We start from the raw sequence: 19635 nt of genomic DNA, 5'->3' as shown, positions 1-19635 counted from the left end.
GTTTGAATCCGACTAAAGAAAAATCAAAATATTATACTTACAACCAATGTTTTTAAAATCGGATCGGACCTTAAATCGATGAAGGTACTGATTCAACCGGGTTAAAATAGATTTTATATAAAATAATATTTTTTTTAAATTTTATATAATATTCAAAGCAATATTAATATATATAATACTTTTTTAAGTTTACAATATTAAGAGGTATAAAAATATCACAAGTCATAATATATATAAGTTAAAAAATATAAAATCAAGTGAAACAAAATAATTCAAATAAACTATAACATAATATTTAAGGTAAAATATATTAAATAATAAATATAATTATATAACTATAATCAAAAAATAAATTTGAGGTTAAAAAAAATCATAACAAATGATGTCGTTTAGTTTATTTTTTTTTTAAATAATTCCTCATGGCTAAGAAACATAGAAGAGCATCCCAAAAGTCTAAAGAGTAAAAATATGAGAACAAAACAATCTCTCACGGCTAAAAAATATAGAAGAGCATCCCAACTTACTTCTATAAATACTAGAGGTAATTTGACATTCAAAATCATAGAGCCTTTTGGTGAGCACAGAACGAATCATTCTTTTGCTTCAATTGAGCTCGGATTTCATGCTTCAATCGAACATCTAAATTTTTTTTGAATTCGAGCCTTTTTGAGTTCAAGTTTCAATATTATATTTTAAGTTCGAGTTGAACTTGATAATTTTTAGCTCGTGAGTTTTTGAGTCGAGTTGAGCTTACTTTTAAAGTTTTTGAGTTTGAGTTGAGCTCAGCAGTACTCGAGTTTGACTTGACTCGTTTAACAAATGACGTCGTTTGATTTAATTTTTTTTAAAGAAAAAAGAAGAACCGACGGTTCACATCGATTTTGCCGATTTTCAGCCAGTTCACTTCGATTTTACCGGTTCTATGCACAACCGATTTTAGAAGTTAATCGGACCAGATAAACCACCGATTAACAGTTCAACCGGTCAAACCGGCCGGTCCGGTACGATTTTAATAACATTGCTTACAACACATTGAATTCTCTTCTTCAATTCATCATTTTACAAAAAGAAACATGATTTTCTTTCTGGGGAAAAAAGGACAAGAAAAAGAAGAACAACAAAAAAACCTGTAATGAAGTTTTTCCCACTTATTCTCGATAACTTATTTTCCTTTCTCGAATGCCATAACATCCGATTCTCAAAATCTACAAACAAAACCCAGATTCGAAACAAATGCAAATCATATGAATGTCCAAGAAGATAATGAACCATCATCATCAACACCCAGCTTTGTTCTATCACATAGCAAATCCCCCCAGTCGTTGAAATCATCATTCCACAAGCCCAATTTCTCGTCATTATCATTACTAGTGTTGCAATCAGCCGGCCAATCAAAATCAGGCAACTGCAGTTCTTCGAGGAACTTGGAAGAATCACAGGAAGAAGAGGTCGAAGATGGTTCAGCACAAGCAACGGGGACCAAGATCTCATGTGGTTCGATCAACGGAACCTCGTCGGTACAAAAACCGTCGGTATCGTCCACGGTCATCGTCGTCGTCGGGTCGTCGAGAAAAGCGCTTGTCATGCTCTTTTCTTCCTCCTTTGCTTCAGTTATTGTGGATTGTAGAGATGCTTCAGGCAGCTCATTGGGAGTTTTGTCCTGCTGGGATTGTTGTTGTAGTGGCTTGTGCGTGAGAGGGTCAATGCCCATTTTCTTTAGTTTCTTCTTTATGTGTGTATTCCAGTGGTTCTTTATCTCGTTATCAGTTCTTCCAGGAAGATGAGAAGCAATCTTAGACCATCTACAGTAAAGAAATTTGGGTTTCAATAGTAAAACAATTAGCATGAATTTAAATTACGATTGCATTGTGTTTATTAAGATTGCGACACTAACAATGGTCATTGCAGGTGTCATGGTTGTGTAATATTAACAGTTCCGAACCATACTTTTACTACTATATAAAAATGTTATTTCGATAGCAGACCGCTACTTAAATATCTTATAATTAGGTAAACATGGATAAAAAAATATGGGAAATGAACAAACCTGTTGCCTAGTTGAGCATGGAGATCAATGACCATTTGCTCTTCATATTCAGATAAAAGTCCTCTTTTCAGGTCCGGCCTAAGATAATTTGTCCATCTCAGTCTGCAACTTTTCCCACACCTCAACAATCCTGCAAATTCCAATGCCCAAGTTCGATTTTCGATTGACCGTTAATCAATTAACGAACGATGACTCTCTCTCTAAATAATCAGAAAAATTATTAACCTGCAAGCTTGGGAAGAGCTCTCCAGCAGCATTGGCCATTGGCGAGGATGAAGCTGATAAGCTTCTGATCTTCCTCTGCAGTCCATGGACCTTTCTTCAACCCAACTTTGTCACAGCATGGCTGCCTTCCCATCTTTTTTTTCCCAACAATTTCTCAATAAATTATGAATTTTATTCAAATTCACCCCTGAAGAGAAGAAGAGAGGAATGAATTGCACATATTATAAGGAAAAAACATGTGCACAGAACGACACACAGTTCAAAATTTTTGGTGAATAACAAGGCACAAATGCAAGTTCCCACATTCATATATAAAAGAAGGGATCAACCCCACAAGCTATCACCCTCTATTTTATTAAAAAAAAGTCATATTTTTTTAGTATTTTTAAATAATTACTTATTTTCTGGTTTATACACTTGTACATGGAAGAAGCAACGCGAAGAACACGTGCAATGTCAGTTTCAGAGAGCTCTACTTCATCAAACCCCATCCATTTGTTTTCTTCTTCTTTTTCTTCACTTTTAAGGGTGAGAAACTCCGATTTACATGCAACTTTCGGACAAGGAGAAAGTAGAAGTAAGACAAAAACCAACATTGTTCCCTAACTAGTTTGTTTTGCTTCTAATTTCTTGTGTACGTGATAAGTAGATGGGTGAAGCTATAGGTGTTGTTCTGTTAAATCATCTGATTGTTAGGAGTCACAACATGATCTCCTATTATAGGATGTTACTTTATTAAGTCATTTGACTATTAAAAGTTTCAAAATGATATCCTAACTATTCATATGTTCCAAACTCATCATTTTCGATTAAAAAATTGACAGTCATTTGACTTGAACGTTGACTTTATGATTGAGATATGATAAAATCATATTTTAGTGATGTCTTATGGCATCATCGTTGTTTTCAAACACTGGCTCGACGACATAATGTTTTAAGCACTGGTTCGATGACATAATATAAATAGAGATTCGATCCACAAAATATAACTCAAACAATTCGAGGATCAGATTTTATCATATTTTGGTGATCATATTAACGTCCAACTCAAATGACCATCATCTTTAATGAAAAAGGACAAATTTGAAATATAGAAATAGTCGAGTGATTATTTTGTAATTTCTAATAATCAGGAGACTCAACAAAGTAACGTCTCATAATCAGGATACCATCTTATAACTTTTAATAATCAGAAGTCTCAACAAACAGTGCTTTATAGTCGGAGATCATTTGTTATTTGGTCCAGTCCCGACCGAAGTCAAGTGTTTTGTCCGATTGTTTAAGGCAGATGTAGTCTCCTTCCTCAAAGAAAAGACAATATGACAGTCCAAAAACACATTCTTTCAATCGGTCATACCATCATTGTCCTCCGGCTCTGGCCCAGTATGGTATATACTTACATGTTACAACATCTCTACTAATAGCTTGAATAGTGTTGTTGGTGATGTATTTAGTTAACGACTCTATTTGATAGTCTTGGATGATGGGATTTATTCTTTCTATGTTCATGGATGATGGGTGACAGAGTTATCTCAGACATTTTCAATGTACTAAATGAAAAGTCAAAAATTTATCTTTATAAAATAAAGTATATTTCGTTATTTTGAATAATTAATTTAATATTACACATATAAATTATAGAAAATGATTAAATTTTGTGGAAATATATTATTTTTATTATTTTATTAAAAAACACCTTAAATACAATTAATAGAAAATAAATATAAAAAAATTGAATGCATGTATGGTACATAGTTTGATTTTTAATAATAAATAAATAAATAAATAAATTATATATTATTTTATTGTCAGAATTAGATCGAAGAAGGCTAAAAATTAAAGAATATTTGATAAATTGAAGATAAGATTTGAAAAAAATAGAGAAACTGATTATATGTAATTCAAAATTGATTGAATGAATAAATAAGACAAATAAAAAAGAGGGTCAAAAACTAAAAATTTATGAAATTATAAAAAAAATAGGGGACGCCTAATTATAAATATAAAAAATTGTTTAAATTTAATTCAACATCAAATGAATCAATAAGAGAAATAAAAAAAAAGAGAGAGATTAAAAATTAAAAAATTTATTAAATCATAAAATTTAAGGACCTACTTATGAATATAAAAATTAGGGGCTCTAATTATAAATACAAAAAATTGAGAGCTCTACGCGGTTGCTCATGGTGCTCCCCTTAAAGTCGGTCCAGATGGGTGATTTGGAGGGATTAAAGGGATTGTTTAAAGTTTGTGATTTAAATTTTATGGGTTTTGATTCGAAAAATTTATAGTACGACCTGTTTGATAAAAAATAAATTACGAGGAAGAAAAAGATTTACAGTGCATTCAAAGGCTTTAGAGTTCTAAGGTTCGATGTACCCTTGTGTAATACTTTTATAATTAGCTTAATGCTCAAATAAGTACCTAAATTATGTTTTTTTTGTCAAATAAGTGCATACACTCTTTGGTCAATTCGGGTGTCTAACGTTACAAACGTTATCTTTTTAGGTGTTTGGACCGTTAATGGTGTTAATTTCCCCGTTAAGTGACACGTGTCACAATCTGGTAATTTTAAAATTTTTATATAAAATTTTAAAAATAAAATTATATAATTTTTTAGAAAAGAAGACACATGAATTTTGAAATAACATTTAAACTTTGAAAACCTTCATTTCAACCCCTAAACCTGCGCTGACCATCGCCCTTTGCCGTCGAAGAAGCTCCACCAGACCTCCCCTCCCCCCCGGCGACCAAAACCCCTGTGAAGTCGTGACCGATCGACGACAAATCGACATTTTAAATCCCGCAAACCCTAGGATGAAAATTGTGATCTCATGCGATTGCGATGGTGAATCGACAACAACTACGACGACATATAACTAGGATGATGGCAAGGACTACGTCGGTGATGGTGGTCGTGGCCGGAGAGGGCAGCAACGACGGATTAAGGTTATAATTTGGGATTTTGGGGCTGTTTTATAATATAGAAAAGTTAGGGTTTTTTTTATAAATATAATAATGTTTTTAATATGTTTTTTAAAAATAAATTTTAAAATTATCAGGTTGTGACACGTGTCACTTAACACTCAAAATTAACTGTGTTGACGGCTCGAACACCTAAAATGCTAAGGTTTGTAACGTTAGGCACCCGGCCAATAAAATGTAGGCACTTATCTGACTCTAAAGGCATATTTTAGGCACTTATTTGGGTATTAAGTCTTTATAATTTATCGATTATTATAATGAAATTTATTTCTTCTACTCATAAATTTTCTCATTTAGAGTTTTTCACGTAAATATATGCTCTTATCTTTCTTTCTTATTATTTTGAGATAATTCACTCGAAATTATCTATAATAAATTGGTATCATAACGTCCAAATTATTTGGTTCAATTATGATAATGACAATTATGAAGTATAAAATTTCATTGTATGATTATTAGTTTATAACACTAAATTCTCGTTGTGGGAGGTGAAGATGCAAACGATTCTCATGCAGATTGATCTGAATGATGCTTTGTTAGGAATTGATAACAAGAAAGGACGATTTTGAAATACATGAATAGACAAAAACCATTATGTAACTTTTAATAATTGGGGGCTCAACAAAACAATACCTCATAATCAAGGGACCATTTGTGTACTTTACCCTAATATATATATATATATATATATATATCGTTTTCTGTTTCTTCATACACGATAGATTAGTTAGTTTCTTTCCTATGTAGCTCTCTCCAGCTTTTAACCTCTTATAATAGACCCTTTCAAACAGTTCACCGGCCGTGAAGAATGTAGCAGCAGTGAATCCGGGTGGACAAGCTACTTGGCTTCTCCGATGGAAGAAGATTACGAATGCGGTGAAGAGAATTATAACAGCAATCACAATATCAGATATGATGCCTATGATGGTGAGGGAAATAGTGATGATTCGATGGTATCGGATGCCTCTTCGGCCCCGAGTCATCATCATCATCATCAGCAGCAGAATAACAAGCACAAGGATGGTCAAGGTAGGCATGACAAGTATAATTCTACCAACAAGCATTCTTCGCGCAGGGAGTCGAAGAAAGAAACGGAGAATAGTTTGGAAAAAGCCGGTAAATCCAAGAAGGGACTCGGTGGTCAAGCCAAGTCTTGCAAACAGAGTCCAGTGGAGAGCCTTGTAATGTACTTTTCAAGAACATATATGCATGATTACAATCTATTGCTTGCTTTGTTTCGGTACTGAAACGATATTGTTCTGAGTTTATGATTCCAAAAGCAAATGTTTTATCTCCAACATCAACGCAAGAACGAGATTACGGCATCCTTAGCATTTCATGCGTTTCGCTAATGAATCGAAACATTGCATTTTGATCCCGGTTATCGGATCAGTCATGGGGTCATAGAGTGCAGATGTGATTCATGTTTCTGTATGTGCACAGCAGTGAACAAAAAGAGCATAATGTGCTGGAAAGGGGGACAAATGACAGCCATGAGGACAAATAAAAGACAAACAGACCATTTCTAACTTATACTATACCAAGAAATGCAAGTGCAAAGTGCAACAACAGCTAGGCAGTCAAGTCACAGGCCTGAAAACACAGAATGTTCACCTTATGAAAATATAAACTTCCATCTTATTGCCATATGAGCCACTCTTCTTATGAGAAATGAACCTATTAGGCATAATATATATATATACATATACTATGTAGACAAGGATCTGGAAGCAGCAAAAAATCTGCAGTCAACAGAGAGTTATGCACATTCCACCATAATAATGATAATGGTTGTGATTTAGCTCAACCAGTTTCTCTTACTGTGCAGAAATTCATTTTCAGTGTATACCAGAGGCATAATTATGCACATTCCACCACAATGATAATTTAATATGAAAAATTTTGAGTTTTATGAGTTTCGAAAGGAATTTGATAGTTCTAGAGTTCAAGAATGAAACAGTGCAATGCATACCATATGATAAAAGACGTTAACCTTCTCTTCCAGTGACCCTCATATGGTAAATATCGCATTTGCCATCGGGTTGATTCGTATTCAGATCAGGAAACAGCATAAAAACCAGTACCACGTCTACCACACTAACTCTTAGACGGTCTGAGTTCGCAGAGTGAAATTAAGGTAAAATTTAAAGAAATAACCATAGTTGTAGCTCTGTGTAGCATAGAGTTCAGAGCAGATATTATTACACTTATTGCAAGTTCCGAAGAAGTACCAGTAGAGTAACCTTAATCTTTTAGCTTTTTGGCAATTTTGAACCATTCAGTGTGGAAAGATCCGTCCATATCGACCCTTTCATATGTATGGGCACCAAAATAGTCTCGTTGAGCTTGAACCAAATTAGCCGGCACTCTTTCCCTTCTGTAAGTGTCGAAATAAGCCAGACTGGCTGACATGCCTGGAGTGCTAATACCTGAGTTGATAGCAAGACAAACAACTCTTCTCCAAGCAGATTGCCTGTCGATGATTTCCTTTGCAAACTCGGGATCAACAAGAAGGTTAGCAAGTTCGGGATTTCTATCGTAAGCCTTCTTGATTCTGTCGAGGAAAATAGCTCGGATAATGCAGCCTCCCTTCCATATCCTAGCCAGTTCCCCCAACTTCAAGTCCCAACCTTTCTCGATGCTTTTTGCACGAATGAGATTCATGCCCTGAGCATAACTGCAAATCTTGGATGCATAAAGTGCTTGCCTTACATTGACGATTAATTTCGCCTTGTCCACGACTTGGTCGGTCAAGATATTGTCAAATCCTCCTGATTTGAAGACTTTGGAAGCTTCAACTCTCTCCTCCTTCAACCCACTGAGGAACCTTGAATCCAAAGAAGCTGCAATCGTTGGAGCCGCAACGGACAAATCAGCAGCTTGCTGTACAGTCCATTTACCGGTACCTTTCATCCCGGTTTTGTCCAAAACCTTATCGACTAAATAACCATCTCCCTTGTCATCCTTGATTCCAAATATATCAGCAGTGATTTCAATCAAGAAGCTCAAAAGCTCCCCATTGTTCCATTCCCGGAAAACACTATGTAGTTCTTCATTCGATAATTTTCCTACAGATTTCAGCACGTCATAAGCCTCCGAAATCAGCTGCATATCCCCATATTCAATTCCATTATGAACCATCTTGACAAAATTACCGGATCCTCCTTTGCCGATGTATGTCACACATGGACCACTATCCGGAACTTGAGCTGCAACCTTAAGAAGAACATCTTCAATGTATTTGTAAGCCTCAAAGGACCCTCCAGGCATTAAAGAGGGACCATTCCGTGCACCTTCTTCACCACCCGACACTCCCATCCCAAGGTACAATAAACCCAGTCCCGACATCTCTTTCTCTCGTCTCTCAGTGTTTTCATACCACTCGTTGCCACCATCGATGATACAATCACCTTTCTCCATGTACGCAGAAAGAGTCTTAATGGTTTGGTCAACAGGGGGCCCGGCCTTAACAAGCATGATCACCACTCGAGGCTTCTGGATAGAATGAATGAAAGATTCAGGATCATGGAAACCATATACAGGAAGATCACCTTCCTGTTTAGCTCTTTCGACAGTCTCGTCGACTTTAGAGGTGGTTCTATTGTAAACAGAAATGGGGAAGCCTTTCTCAGCGATGTTAAGCGCAAGATTTTGACCCATAACAGCCAAACCGGCTAGCCCTATTCTTGTAGGTGAAGCCATATTTCTTCCTGTTAAATTTTGACATAATTAATGAGATGCCAAAGGAAAAAGGATTCGATAACAAAGAAAATTCTAAAACAAGAAAAAAAAAACTTTTTACGCATATAAACCATCAATGGATAGGTGCAAAACTAAAAGTAATCGTGTCCGCACAGACCATCTGAAACATTCCAGATAAGGTTAACCGGTAAATGGCCAACGGCACTTTCATGATACAGCCATCAAAATCCTTGACTATATAAGCTAACCGACTCTTTCTATGAACTCTTACAAGCAAAATGCAACACTTCGGTTCACAAATTAAGATCTATAGGACAAAAAGTCGACAGTTTGGACAAATGAAAAACCGATTAAATGCCGAAAAATGATTGTTCTAAAGCCACTTCTAATGTTAAAATATGCAAAACTAAAAGTAATCGTATCTGCACAGACCAACTGAAACATTCCAGATAAGCTTAACCGGTAAAAGGTGATAGGCATTTTCCTGATACAGCCGTCGAAATCCTTGACTAAATAAGCTAACCGGCACTTCTATGAACTCTAACATGCAAAATGTACCACTTTGGTTTGCAATTTAAGATCCATTAGACAAAAAGTTGACTGTTTCGACAAAAGAAAAACTGATTAAATGACGAAAAATGATTCTTCAGTAGCTACTACTAATGTTAACCGATGCAAAACTAAAATGAAATATAGGAGATTCAACAACACCTTCTTATAGAAGATTCAACTAATGAATGAATTAAACTCTCCTTGGCTAATCAAAACTTACTGTAATACCACTACAAGTAATCGTGTTCTCACGGACCATCTGAAATGCTCCAGATAAGGTTAACCAGTAAAAGGTGAGTCTCACATTATAAAAGGTCTTTTCGCCATGTTTAGCCATTAAAATCCTTGACTAAATAAGCTAACAGGAACCTTCTATGAACTCTTACAAGCAAAATGTACCACTTTGGTTCACAATTTAATATCTATAAGACAAAAAGTCAACTGTTTCGACAAAAGAGAAATCTGATTCAATGCCCGAAAACGGTTGCTCTGCAGTTACTTCTAGAGTTAACAGATGCAAAACTAGAATGAAATATAGGAGATTCAACAATACCTTTCTTATAGAAGATTCAACTAATGAATGAATTAAACTCTCCCCGGCTAATCAAAACTTACTGTAATACCACTAAAGTAATTGTGTTCTCACGGACCATCTGAAACGTTCCAGATAAGGTTAACCGGTAAAATATGAGTCTCGCATTATAAAAGGTCCTTTCGTCATGTTTAGCCATCGAAATTCTTGACTAAATAAGCTAACAGGCGCCTTCTATGAACTCTTACATGCAAAATGTACCACTTCGGTTCGCAAATTAAGATCTATAAGACAAAAAGTCGACTGTTTCGACAAAAGAAATCTGATTCAATGCCCGAAAACGGTTGCTCTGCAGTTACTTCTAGAGTTAACAGATGCAAAACTAGAATGAAATATAGGAGATTCAACAATACCTTTCTTATAGAAGATTCAACTAATGAATGAATTAAACTCTCCCCTAATCAAACTTACTGTATACCACTAAATCATTTACAGACAGATCAGAAAAGATGATTCATCCCCATTAAAATGTTCATGTTTTACAAGCTCATCAACTAACCCTAATTTAAAAAAATTGAATCTGAGCACATTTAGAACAACCTAATTCTGAACCACTTTTAACAACTTAAATCTTGAACTCATTCAACTTGCAAGCATGAAACCCAGAGAACATCTAGCAAAAGCAGATCCGTTCAATTAATAACAAAAATTTTAAAACAAAAATGAAACTATTTCGTGCAAGAACTGTTGGCCAAAAAGACAGTCATGCGGGATCAAACCAACAGATAAAAAAGTTTCAAACTTTATTGAGATTTCAACATAAGAAAAGGAACCCAAACCTTTCAATATTTCACTGTTGTGATAAAGAAGAGGACCGGGATGAATCAAAGATCTGAGCTTTGAAACAAAATAGACAATGGATTGTGTATAAAAGGGAAGAAAAAAAAGGAATTAAATGCCAAGAGCCGGTTGGTCAAATTTGGCTAATCTCAACTACTATTGGCGGTCGGTGAAACAACCTTCACAGTGACAATTTACCATTCTTGTTTCTGTCACATGGACTCCGCCTAAATTTCAACCAATTTAACTCAACTTTTCCAATGATCTACAATTTATCAAGTACACAATGAAATTACCCCTTTTTTAAACAAGAAAAGATAATGTGTGTATTGATGTTTAGGTTAGGGCGGTAAATGAGACGAGACAACTCGAGGTCGACTCAATCAAGGCTCGATAAATATTCGGATTGAATGGACTCGATTCGAACTCGAGCTCGACTAGAATTCTTAACAAGCCGAAACGAGCTACTTAATACTCGACTCGAAAAGCTCGTGAGCAGCTCGAAAATATAATATATTAAGAATCTATTTTTAAAAAATAAATTATTAATAATATTAATATTTATGTGTTGATTATTTTTAAATACAATAAGGCTTTCATGTATTTAAGATTCAGGTTCGAGTTTGAGTTTAAGGATTTAATCTTGTTAAGTTTAAGAATTTTTTTTTCATTTCGAGCTGCTCACGAGCTTCAGTTCAGGATTTCGAGTTCGAGTCGAGCTTAAAAATTTTAAACTCGTGAGTTTTCGAGTCGAGTCGAGCTTCATTTCAGAGTTTTCGAGTCGAGTCAAGCTCAGCAATACTCGAGCTTGACTCGGCTCGTTTACACCCCTAACTTATCAATGTTTATATTAATTTTACTACTGAATTTTAAATTAATTAAATTTACTGTAAAATTTATTTTGAGTACTCCCTCTGTCCCATTTAACTTGTCTATTTTGTGTTTTAAAATTATTCCGTTTAAATTGCCAATTTAGAAAAATCAACAATTTTTACTAGGTATATTTTCATTTCTACCTTTTTTTTTTTAGTTTCTCAATAATTTTTTTTATCTTTTCTAGAATAAAATTATCATTTTAAAATTTTCTTCTTAAAATTACGTGAAAAGTCAACAATGAACAATAAAAATAAGACGGAGAGAGTATTAAATTGATCTGATGACGTGATAATTTATTATTGACGTGAAACTTAAAAGATATGTTTTTCATTTCACTTCATCATTTTATTTATTAAAGTTATGATTTTTTTTATCTTGTAGTTCATTATCGTAAATAATTATTCTTTGATATTTTTTGAAATCACCTTATATATTAACGAACTTATTTTTTTTTCTATCTTTTTGTCAGTTTAGATTTTATAAAATTTGAGTATTTGAGATATTTGTTTGAAAATTCAAATAGTGAGAAGCATTTTTTTCGAAAAAAATAACAACATATCTCAAAATTAACCTCATCAAAAAATTGTCAAAAGATATTGAAATATTTACACATCAAACCTTCATATATATTTTCGTCGATTTTAAGGGAGTTCATGAAAGAACAATATGAGAAAAAGAAAGACGAGTTAAATATGAGTACTTTGCTATTGATATTGTTGAGTGACAATTAACATCCAGCAAAGGCTAAAGAGTTCAATGCTTAAAATCTATGAAGCACGGGGACGACACTGCTTCCCACATTTCAGTACTCGATACGTCCCCGACACGGGAACGACATGGGTACGTACTGGGGACGTGCCACATGGCGGGGGTACGGTTGAACAAACTTGGGGATGTTTTGATGCTTACCCGGGGACGTTTCGGGGACGGCATGTGACTATCACATGTGTCCCCATGCGGCCGAATCGACCCACGATGACGGAGAATGAGAGTCAAAGCTCACGGGTTTTGTATCAACACGGTCCACGTCGACGGTGAGGGTTGGGGTCATAACGTGGAGGCTTTTGGAAGATGATCCTAAGAATGATGGCGGCACGACGAGATATGAGTTTACGGGATGACAGACGAGGATTCGTGAATCATCGAAGGAAAAAAAAAGAAGGTGCAGCAAAACGTTAAAACAAAGTCAGAGATTTGTGATTATAATAAAAATGGTATAACTTCATAGTTAGTCCTCAAATATTTTAGAGTTTATGAAACAGGTTACATGATTTACAATAATTACAATTTGGTCACATAAATAATTTAGAGATTTAGGTCAAAATTCCCAAATCTTAGGGTTTCAAATTTTTTATGAAGTATTGAATTTATGAATTTTATTTTCTAATATTTACTTATGGATTTTTTTTTCTAATTTTCTGTGAAATATTAACTTTATTTATGATTTTTTATATCTATTTATAATTTAATTTTTATTATATGACGTACCCTTGTCGTCCCCGTATCCTGTAATTTTAAGAATTTCCGTTTTCCGTCCCCATATCCGTATCAGTGCAACATAGCTTAAAATCAAAGTATTTTAAAGTTTAATGACAAAATCAATACACAAATTAAAATTAACGAGAAAGAAAATCGACATATAATCATACTATCAACGATTTAACAGTCTAATGCTAAATTCAAGTCCAAACATTAACATTTAATAATAAAATAGTTAAAAGTTTCAAATTCAGTAGTATTTAAAATAGTTTAACCCAATGTTCACTATTATATTAATTACCATTGTTGTATTTCCTTGTATTCTCTATTTCATTGAATACCGTTAATACATAAATTATAGTTGTTGTTTTCCATTGTCAAAGTGGATTCTTTGTATTGTATGAATGAATGACTGCACCCATCTTATATCATCATGAGGATTAGGGTGTTCAAAATTTGGTTTTAACCGAATTAACCGATCGAATCGAATTAGTTCGGTTAATTCGGTCGGCCACCGAATTAATTCGGTCGGAGAACGGTTAAGGATTTTTTTAGAATTCGGTTAACGGTTAATTCGGTTCGAAATCGGTTAATTAACCAAATTAACCTTTAAATATAATTATATTAAGATGCCCAATCCATTTAAAACCCAAATCAATATTAATTAATTAAAATAATATCAAAACTAAATGCAAAATGTTTGAATCAAATTAATTAGATATTATTTATAATTAGATATTATTTAAATTAATTGTATTTTTTTAATTAAAAATTATTAAATTCTAAAATTCTAAAAAATTTCGGTTAATTCGAAAATTAACCGAATTAACCGAAATTTATTCGGTTCGGTTAATATTTTCGAAAAAAAGTTCGGTTCGGTTAACGGTTAAAGAAAAAAAAATTTCGATTAATTCAAAAATAGTAGTTCGGTCGGTTCGGCCACCGAATTAATCGAATGAACACCCCTAATGAAGATGATACTTGGATGATTATTATATAGGGTAAACCATGCATTTATTATCTAAATTATCATTTTTTGTCCGTTTTATTAGTTTAATTTTTGTTTGTTTCAAAACCATATCTGACGTTTAGTTTTCATTTCGTTTTAGTACCCACCGTTAAAAACTTAATGAGTTTAGTATCTAAACTATCAGTTTTGATCCGTTTTAATACCTAAACTTTCAAAAAAAATCAAAATTTAACTTTAAATTTTGAACGAGGTACTAAAATGAAACAAAAACTAAAGTTTTTAACTGCGGGTACTAAAATGAAACAAAAAGCTAAACATTAGTATGGTATTAAAAAAAATTAAAAGTTTAGATACTAAAGTGAACTAAAACTAATAGTCTAGGTATTAAACATGAAATTTATGCTTATTATTATGTATCCAAGGCCCAAGACATGCCTTGATTTGTCCACTGATTTTGTATTACCAGGCCAGATGGTACTTGGTAGGGTTCCCAATTTCACTAGCCCCATTGCCAACCAATGCAAACTCTTGGGAATTGATTTAGCAATTGAGCTAGCAAGAACTCCATTATTTTTCATGGATTTTGTTGTACCTTCCCGGGAGCCCCCCCCCCTCGGTATATTATATTTCTATTGTCGATTTTTATTTATTAAGACTTTTCGAAGTTTCAAAAATCTTCTGTTTCGGAGTTTCATATCCTCCAGATGATTATAGTCTCTTTATTCTATTGACAGACTCATATGATATATCAATTGAATTTATTATATGAAACGGATCTATTTAACCTTTAACTTACAAATAACCATCATGATATTAGGTCTAACACCAATCCGCAAGAGAAAGTGAAAATCATAAAATAATAATCATAAGATCCGTCTTAAGCAAGAATCTTATAGTATTTTCCTTTTATAGTAGTGAGTCTCTCTTATGCCCCACCACTTTCCCTTTGTGTCATTTCAGTCCTACTCTTCCCCCACCTGATGCCACTTATGCCCCCTTTTCACAGTACACCTGACCTCACAAATTTACCTCTTATATTTCAGTCCAGGTTTAACATGTTGGGTGAAAAGTATGAAAATGTGAGTACCTATGAGGCCATTTAAACAATTATTAGGGACTTTAACATGTTGGGTGAAAAGTATGAAAATATGAGTACCTATGAGGCCATTTAAACAATTATTAGGGACTCAAATGAAGATGAAATGAAATGATCAAACATGTTATTCTCATTGCCTTCAAATCTTATACAATCTTAGAAAGCTATGCAGCGGCAAATTAGGCACAGAGAGTACTGGTTCACCTACACCAAACGGACTGGATAAAATTTGGGGGATGAAACAGGGTTTACGACTCTCAGTCGTCGGCTAAAGCGTTCTCGAGGTCTCGTAAAGTCAAGTAAGGGCTAGTGAGTTGCATATCGGAGTGTAGCAGACGGAGTTGAGAGGCTTCCTCTTTGAGCTGAGCATTCTCTTGGACGACCTTGTCGTGGCTCTCCGAGACATGGTTCAGCTTATTGATGAGCTGGTGGTTCTCGTTCCGGAGCCAGACTACCTGAGACCATAGCTCGTCGAGGTGCCTTTGTTTGCGCATACGTGACCTGCGCGCGGACTCCCGGTTTGATATCATCCTCCTTTGCTTCCTCTCGTTGATGACGCATAGTTGTTGCTCGTCAGCCTCGTCGGAGGTCGAGTTGCTGTTGATGCATGATGAATGGGGACTAATGAGTTCCTGAAGTTGAGGCGGGATATAGAGATTGTGCAGGGGGTTCGAGAACCGGCCCAAATCGAATGCCGGTGCCGAATACGGGAACGGATTCGAAGGTGCCATATATTGGAGCCCTGAAATCTCACTAGGCTGCATGACTTGGCGAGAGAAGTGAAGGGAAAACAAGACACTAAATTTTGACAATCAGAGATAATGAAGCACCTAATAAGCTCTTGTTGGAGGAGAAGAGGGTTCTTATAGACAAGAAAAAGATAGCACGGTCCCACTCTTGCAAAATGTAATACAACAGCAACAGTGTGACAATTTATTCGAATTAACGTGAGTCAATAATAGATCTAGAAATTTAAGATTGAGATTTAAAAATTTTACTTTTAAAATAATGAATATGCAGTTGCTCCCCTCTATGACTGCGTACAGCCGTCCCTTCATGCTGATCATGTCTCTTATGCATGGAGTTATGCACATACGGGAAATGGTACTTGTATCATGTCTACTAACATGACATGCATACATGCATGCATGATTGAGGGCTCACATACATGAAACAGGGGGATGCAATTTGTGTTGTGGGTAATCATTTTCAGGTGGAATTATGGGTTTACATCAGAAAAGATTGGGAGTTTGTATATTTCCATTGGGGAGATGTTTTGGCTAAATAAAGCAAAAGGTGAAAGAAAAAAATCAAATCTTTTACTGTTTTGAAGTGGGGATGTGTTATTTCCAAGCAAAGTTGCTTTTAGAAATGGGTTTTACTCAAATGCTTTTAAGCCATACACCTTTCTAACGTAAGAAGTGTGTTTATAATTAAGTATGTGCATGGGTCGAGTTTTTGGTCCACTTGATCCGAGAATAAGAGAGCCTCCACCCGAGACCCGACCTGATATATAACTTAAAAATCGACCCGACCCGAAATAATATTAAAATATTATTTTTATTCAATAAAAATAATAACTTAATTGAAAAAATTTATATATAGAGGGGTATTATTGTAATTATTCATAAATATATAAGGTAAAATTATATATATATTTTTCGAGTCGGGTTGGATATTTTTCACTCTAAACCCGAACCCGACCCGAACATCACACTTAAAAAAATCCGACCTGACCAGACCTGACTCCAATTTTTTTTTATGAAAACCCGACCCGATCGAGTTGGATCTAGTCGGAACCCGTCGGATTCGGGTCTCATACCCATCCATATTTATAATTGCGAGGGTTACATAATATTTAAAGGTAAACTATAAGTTTTATCACTTAATTTTGACCACATTTTTATTCTTATCATTAAACTTTCAAATTGTTTAAGTTTTTGTCACCCTCCATTAACTTTTTTAACGGTGAGATAACCAACATCTTTTTAAAAAAAAATATGAAAAGATTATTAAACTTTCTTTATTTTTGTAAAAAAATATGATATCAAAATTTCTTTAATTTTTTGACGATTAGGCATTTTCTTCCGGATACAAATAGTGAAGGGTGGAAAGGAGGAGATTAAATATATATTTTTTCACGTTGATCGAGTTACAGAGGTTGTATATTGGAGTCATTTTCTCTAGATTCTGTCTTAAGTTCGAGAGTTTTAAGAGATTTTAGAAAAATCTAAGTTGATAGAGTTGTATAAGACAATAAGACGAGTTCATTAGTATCTTACATGCTTAGAGAAGATATTAGAAAATGACGATTCTGATATCAATATGACATAACGATAAAACATTAAGAATTTCATCTCCGTTGAAAAGAAGAAAAAAAACTAGAAAAAGAAAAAGAAAAAATGATGGGGGCAACATGTCACTTCCAAATCAACAAAATATAATCCACATCGGTATAAAATTGATCACGTCAATTTATTGTTTCTAGTTTAATGCTTGAATGATTAAAAATACCATCAAAATTATGTGATAAAATTTAGGGTAAATTACATAAATAATATTCTGATTATAGGGTATTGTTTTGTTGAGTCTCTAATTATTAAATTTTATAAAATAGTCCTCTGACTATAGACTATTTGTTTGTTAAGTCCCTCGATTATTAAAAGTTAAAAATTGGTCACACAACTATTTATATATTCCAAACTCATCTTTTTTTTCCATTAAAAACTAACGGTCGTTTGAGCTGGACGTTAACATGCTGACTGATATATAACAATCATTTGAGATTTTAAGATCAAATTTTATCACATCTCAACCAGATGTTAACATCCAACTCAGATTGACGTCAAATTTTTAATGGAAAATGACGAGTTTAGAACATATGAACAGTCGAGTGACCATTTTGTAACTTTTAATAGCCGGGGAACTCAACAAAGCAACATCATATAGTTGGATAATCATTTTATAACTTTTAATGATAAAAGGACTTGACAAAGCAACATCTTGTAGTCAAAGATCATTTGCGTACTTTACCCTAAAATTTATAATTTACCCAAAATTAAATTGATGTCGATCAACTTGTTTATAAGATTGAATCCGCATAGTTTAGAGAGTTCATAGTGATCTCTTTTGTACCAAAAAGACACTTGCTTGTGGGGATTGTCCTACATGAGGCAACTTTGATATGGATGGATCCTGTTGAAATGTTGAAGACTGCCTGCTGTCTTTATTCTGAAAGATTAATGGCTATTTTATTCAGACAGATAGTCCAAGTGATTCTGGATATTTATTCATTGACAACTCCAACAGTACAATTTGTCAACCACTTTTTAATTTGTAATGTTTTCCAAATATTTACACCACCATTCCTGGGCACAAACAAGACAACAACCCATAAATGCAAATGCTTCATGGTGGGAAATCCTTGTAATATATTGCCATCCAAAATTTACAATTATTTGCACATATCATAATATAATATAATATAATATAATTGTAACATGTCATAATATACTAAAGGTGTCCAATCTATGCATTTTTTTTGAGTTTTAGTGTCCAACGTTTATTTCGTTCTAGTTTGGTGTCTAACGTTTCATTCCATTACTCAAAATGGGTTAAGTTGTGGCAGACCATTAAGTTTGACCTTTAAGTGACACGTGTCACAACCTGGTTATTTTAAAAATTTTATTTGAAAATTAAAAAATTAAAATTATATATATATATATTTTAAAAAAAGAAAACATAAATTTTCAAATAAAACCTAAAAACTTTGAAAACATTCATTTCAACCCCAAAACCCATGTCCGTCGTCGACGAAACTCCACCCGACCTCCCCCGGCGGCCAAAACCCCCATGAAATTGTGATCAATCGACGGTCAATCGGCCTTCTGAATCGCATGGGATCGCGATTTTCGTCTTACAGTTCACAAGGTATAGAACGTTGATTCGTCATCGATCGGTCAAAATTTCTTGGGGATTTTGGTTGCTGAGGGGAGGGGAGGTCGGATAGAGCTTTGTCAATGGCAAAAGTCGACGGCCGCGTGGGCTTAGGGGTTGAAAAGAAGGTTTTCAAAGTTTTGGGTTTATTTCAAAATTTTTGTTTTCTTTTTAAAAATATATATATAATTTTATTTTTTTAATTTTAAATAACATTTTTGAAATTATCAGGTTATGACATGTGTTACTTAACGAGGAAATTAACACCGTTGACGGTCTGGATACATAAATGAGTAACGAAATGAAACGTTAGACTCTAAACTAGAACGAAACAAATATTATACACTAAACTAAAAAATTAACATAAATTAGACATCTTTCGTATATTTAAACCA

The 19635-nt window shown here is 34.1% G+C and overlaps 3 protein-coding genes across 4 annotated transcripts; all 3 read right to left on the bottom strand.

Annotated features, from left to right (window-relative positions):
- Positions 1–1183: 1183 nt before the first annotated feature.
- LOC120136884 (transcription factor MYB20-like) lies at positions 1184–14423 on the bottom strand. Of its 2 annotated transcripts, XM_039152815.1 has the most exons (5): positions 14418–14423; positions 11106–11110; positions 2273–2405; positions 2048–2177; positions 1185–1802 (listed from the first exon to the last, which is right to left on the bottom strand). In XM_039152815.1, exons 3-5 carry the CDS (start codon positions 2403–2405, stop codon positions 1241–1243), a joined length of 825 nt encoding a protein of 274 aa, XP_039008746.1. In that variant the 5' UTR covers positions 11106–11110; positions 14418–14423; the 3' UTR covers positions 1185–1240. The 2 variants fall into 2 exon arrangements, with proteins under 2 accessions (XP_039008745.1, XP_039008746.1); XM_039152814.1 differs by lacking the exons at positions 11106–11110; positions 14418–14423 and adding an exon at positions 5725–5735 and having other exon boundaries at positions 1184–1802; positions 2273–2425.
- On the bottom strand, positions 7376–10976 carry LOC120136883 (6-phosphogluconate dehydrogenase, decarboxylating 1-like). Its single transcript, XM_039152813.1, has 2 exons — positions 10883–10976; positions 7376–8967 (listed from the first exon to the last, which is right to left on the bottom strand). Exon 2 carries the CDS (start codon positions 8957–8959, stop codon positions 7502–7504), a length of 1458 nt encoding a protein of 485 aa, XP_039008744.1. The 5' UTR covers positions 8960–8967; positions 10883–10976; the 3' UTR covers positions 7376–7501.
- Positions 14424–15518: 1095 nt separating the features above from the next.
- Positions 15519–16106, bottom strand: LOC120136771 (basic leucine zipper 43-like). Its single transcript, XM_039152736.1, has one exon. The coding sequence runs from the start codon at positions 16066–16068 to the stop codon at positions 15562–15564; it is 507 nt and encodes a 168-aa protein (XP_039008667.1). The 5' UTR covers positions 16069–16106; the 3' UTR covers positions 15519–15561.
- Between the last annotated feature and the right edge of the window lie 3529 nt (positions 16107–19635).

Source organism: Hibiscus syriacus, unplaced genomic scaffold, assembly GCF_006381635.1.
Source record: "Hibiscus syriacus cultivar Baekdansim isolate YM2019G1 unplaced genomic scaffold, ASM638163v2 tig00110637_pilon, whole genome shotgun sequence".
Classification (NCBI taxonomy): domain Eukaryota; kingdom Viridiplantae; phylum Streptophyta; class Magnoliopsida; order Malvales; family Malvaceae; genus Hibiscus; species Hibiscus syriacus.
The sequence above is the reverse complement of the archived record's forward strand: the minus strand, read 5'-3'. Positions and strand labels throughout refer to the sequence as shown.